At 40.5% G+C, this 4,506-nt stretch overlaps 1 protein-coding gene across 1 annotated transcript; it reads left to right on the top strand.

Moving 5' to 3' along the window:
- The first annotated feature begins 1,753 nt into the window (after positions 1-1,753).
- On the top strand, positions 1,754-3,880 carry LOC113274951. Its single transcript, XM_026524378.1, has one exon. The coding sequence runs from the start codon at positions 1,754-1,756 to the stop codon at positions 3,878-3,880; it is 2,127 nt and encodes a 708-aa protein (XP_026380163.1).
- Positions 3,881-4,506: the final 626 nt, after the last annotated feature.

The raw sequence follows: 4,506 nt of genomic DNA, 5'->3' as shown, positions 1-4,506 counted from the left end.
CTAGTCTTCGATTGAAGATTATTAAGGAGTTACATGACGAGGGGCACATGGATAGAGATAAAACTTTCCAGCTTGTTTCAAAATCATATTACTGGCCAACAATGAGGCGTGAAGTTGCTAAATTCGTGGACAAATGTCGAATCTGTCAAGTTTCAAAAGGAAAAGCAACCAATGCAGGGTTATATATACCACTAAAAGTTCCAAGCCAACCATGGTCAGATTTGAGCATGGATTTCGTATTGGGTTTACCTCGAACTCAGAGGGGGCATGATTCAGTATTTGTTGTTGTCGACCGTTTTTCAAAAATGTCTCACTTTATTGCTTGCAAGAAGACTACTAATGCACTAAAGGTAGCTGAATTGTTCTTCCATGAAGTGTATCGTCTACATGGATTGCCCTGTTCAATAGTCAGTGATCGAGACACAAGATTCCTTAGTTATTTCTGGAAAACCTTGTGGAAATTGGCTAATACAAGACTTAATTTCAGTAGTGCGTATCATCCTCAAAGTGATGGCCAAACAGAAGTTGTGAATCGTTCTTTGGGTGATATACTACGGTGTATGGTTGGAGACAATCCGAAAAGTTGGGACCAGAAACTTTGCCAAGCTGAATTTGCATTTAATCGTTCAGTCAACCGTAGCCTGGGTATGAGTCCGTTCGAGGTTGTTTATGGATACAATCCACGAGCACCAATAGATTTAGCTCGTGTTCCTGATTTGAAGAGAATTGAAGTTCGTGCTGAAGAACGTATCCAACAGCTGCAGCAAGTTCACAAGTTGGCCGAAGAACAGTTGCTTCGAGCTAATGAAAGGTACAAGGAGGCGGCAGATAAGAAACGCAGAGTTGTCGAGTTTGAAGTAGGGGATTTTGTCTGGGCAATATTGACAAAGGATCGTTTTCCAGTTGGCTAGTACAACAAACTGAAGGCGCGCAAGATTGGTCCCTTGGAAATTGTCGCAAAGATTAATTCCAATGCATACAAGTTGAAGCCTCCAAGTCACATCCGTACTTCTGATGTTTTTAATGTCAAACACTTAGTGCCTTTTTGTGGTGATAATTCTGATGATGATACGACAAATTCGAGGGCAAATTTCTCCCAACCCCGAGAGAATGATGCAGATGAGCAGGCTATAGCCTATTTGGAGGCTAAAAATCCAAGTGTCGTAATTTAGATCCTTAGGGGTCCATTTCGATGGGAAACAAGCCAAAGAACAGGACAAGGGAATCTTTGATTGCCTTGGTCTTCATAATTTAGCCAAATTCCATCGTTTAGGGCATCAAACATACGTTTTTGCTATTTTAGGAAAGTTTTTATTTTGTTAATAACTCTTTCGTTAGGAGTCTGTTTGGGCCGCCGTTTGAGGCGAATTGTTTTATTTTATGAGTACTTTCATTATTTTAGGTCGACCAAAATTTGCCAAAAATAGCAAATTAGGGTCTGAGTCGGTTTAGGGGGTTTTTTCATCCTTTCTTGACTAGCAAGTTAGGGTTTTTCCCCAAGTCTATAAAAGAGTCCATCATAAATTTTTTAGGGAAACTTACTTGGAATATATATCTTCTTTATGAAACTTTGTTCAAGTTTAATCGATTTTTATCTAAAGTTGGGAAACCGAAGTCTAGATATTAATCAACGTTCATAGTCGATATTCCTAGGAATATTTGAAGTCTGAACAACACTTCTAGTTTCTCTAGTTTCTCTAATATCCTCTGCATCAGTTGGCATCAGAGCCAGTTTGATTCCAGGGTTAGTAATATGCCAAGGTTACCAGTTGGTCGAGGTCGTGGTCGAGGTCGTGTTCGAGGCCAAGAAGTTGATCCAATTGATTATAATACGATGAAGGAAGAATTATTGAATGAAATCCGAGTGATGATGGGTCAGAATAACATTCATCATGAAGAAAGAGACGAGGAAGAAGGGGATAATACTAACGAAGAAGGGGATTATACCAACCCTTTTGGTAGAGGACGCCGTGAAGGTAGGATAATCCAACGTGACGATTCTGAGCGCTGGAAGGCCGAAATAAAAGTGGAGGTTCCAGAATTCTATGGAGGTTTAGAACCGGAGGAGTTTCTTTCGTGGTTGAACACAGCTGAGAAAGTATTGGAATTTAAGGATGTACCAGATAACAAACGAGTTCAGCTGGTAGCAACTATGTTTCGGGGAAGAGCTAATTCGTGGTGGCAACAACACAAACTACAACGCTCTCGTAAAGGGAAGCAGAAGTTAGTCTCGTGGGAGAAGATGAAGAAACATATGAGAGCAGAATTTTTACCACACAACTATATCAGCTTGATGTACCAGCAACTACAAAACCTACGCAAGGGAACACGTTCTATAGACGAGTACACGAAGGAATTTTATCGATTACTTTCTCTTAACGATTTGTCGGAGTCAGATGAGCAAAGAGTCGCACGTTATGTAGGTGGTATTCCTCAGCAATATCAGGATACACTTAACATGTTTGACTGTTGTTCTATATCGGATGCACATCATAGAGCAAGGCAGGTAGAGAAACAAGTGGGGCGTAGAAGTTCAAATTGGGGTAACAATGTAGCATCTTCCACAACAAGTAATCGTAGTACGTCAACAACTAGTACTGTTAACAAACCTAATTCGGTTTCGAACCCAAGTAAAACTCCAATCAGCTATTTTGGAGGCAAGTGTAATAAGTGCGGTGAAACTGGGCACAAAGGCACTGACTGTCGCAAAGTAGAATGTGTGAACAAGGTTCTTTTCAATGAAGACAATCATGAAGAAGATTATTGGGTACCTGAATATGATGAGGATCCAGAGGATGACTCTGAACCTAGTGATGAAGTAGTTACAGGAGATACAGTTGTGAACTTTGTAGCAAGAAGAAGTTTTCTCACTCCACGTACAGATGAGGACGACAACTGGTTACGTAATAATATATTCCAGTCGACATGTACGATCGAGGGAAAAGTTTGTCGTTTAGTTATTGATCCTGGAAGTTGCGAGAATATTATTGACGAAGAGGTCGTGAAACGGTTTAGGCTGGAAACCAAGGCACATCCGCATCCATATAAACTTTCTTGGCTTAAAAAAGGGAATGAGGTGAAAGTAAACAAACGTTGCTTGGTTTCTTTTTCGATTGGTAACAAATATAAAGATAAAATATGGTGTGACATTACTAGTATGGATGCTTGTCACTTGTTGTTGGGACGACCATGGGAGTTTGACAGGAAAACTAGTCATGACGGGCATAAAATTACCTACATCTTTTTATGGAACGACGTACGTATAGTACTTGTACCCAGCAAAGAAATTGCACCTAAACCATCTACCGTACAAACTACCAATCTCTTGTCGTTTAAGCAGTTTGAAGTTGAGGCAGAAGATGCAGGAGAACTGTATGTGTTGATTAGCAAAGACCAACAGCCGGATGAAAGTAGTATCCCTATTGCAGCTCAACCTTTAATTAAGGAATTTATTGATGTTTTCCCTAACGAGTTGCCAGACGAGCTACCACCTCTCCGGGATATAAAACACCATATTGATCTCATCCATGGATCAAGCTTGCAAAACAAAGCGCATTATAGAATGAGTCCTAAGGAGCATGAAGAACTTCGTCGTCAAGTGGAAGAGTTGTTACCGAAAGGTTTGATCCGGCAGAGCCTAAGTCCTTGTGCTGTACCGGCCTTGTTGATTCCAAAGAAAGATGGAACGTGGAGAATGTGTGTTGACAGTCGATCCATCAACAAAATCACAGTAAAATACCGTTTTCCAATTCCTAGATTGGATGACCTGCTAGATCAGTTGTGTGGAGCGAAGGTGTTTAGCAAACTCGACTTGAAGAGTGGGTACCATCAGATCAGAATTCGAGAAGGTGATGAGTGGAAAACAGCTTTTAAGACTTGAGAAGGGTTATATGAGTGGATGGTTATGCCGTTTGGATTGTCCAATGCGCATAGTACATTCATGCGTATAATGAATCAAGTTCTCAGGCCCTTTATCGGTACTTTTGTGGTCGTTTATTTCGACGATATTCTTATTTATAGTGTTGATATGAACATGCATTTTCAACACGTTCGAGAAGTGATTTCAACTCTACGTCGGGAAAAATTATTTGCAGCCATCAAGAAGTGTTCATTCATGACTGAACAAATTCTATTTCTCGGATATGTCGTAACCAAGGATGGAATAAAGGTAGATGATTCCAAGGTTGAAGCTGTAAGAAATTGGACCACACCCACTACACTGCACGAGGTAAGGAGTTTTCATGGTTTCGCTTCTTTTTACCGGCGTTTTATTCATCACTTCAGCACCATTATGGCACCCATTACTGAATGCATGAAAGTAGGAAAGTTCTTATGGTCTGAGGAAGCTGACAAAGCCTTTGAAGCACTCAAGACAAAACTAATAACCGCACCACTATTGGTGTTACCTGATTTCAGCAAGCCATTTGAATTACACTGTGATGCATCGAAGGTGGGAATTGGAGCTGTTTTGAGTCAGGAAGGACGACCTGTAGCATATTTTAGTGA

The sequence above is a fragment of the Papaver somniferum genome, chromosome 1 (genome assembly GCF_003573695.1).
Source record: "Papaver somniferum cultivar HN1 chromosome 1, ASM357369v1, whole genome shotgun sequence".
In the NCBI taxonomy this organism is placed as follows: Eukaryota; Viridiplantae; Streptophyta; class Magnoliopsida; order Ranunculales; family Papaveraceae; genus Papaver; species Papaver somniferum.
The sequence above is the reverse complement of the archived record's forward strand: the minus strand, read 5'-3'. Positions and strand labels throughout refer to the sequence as shown.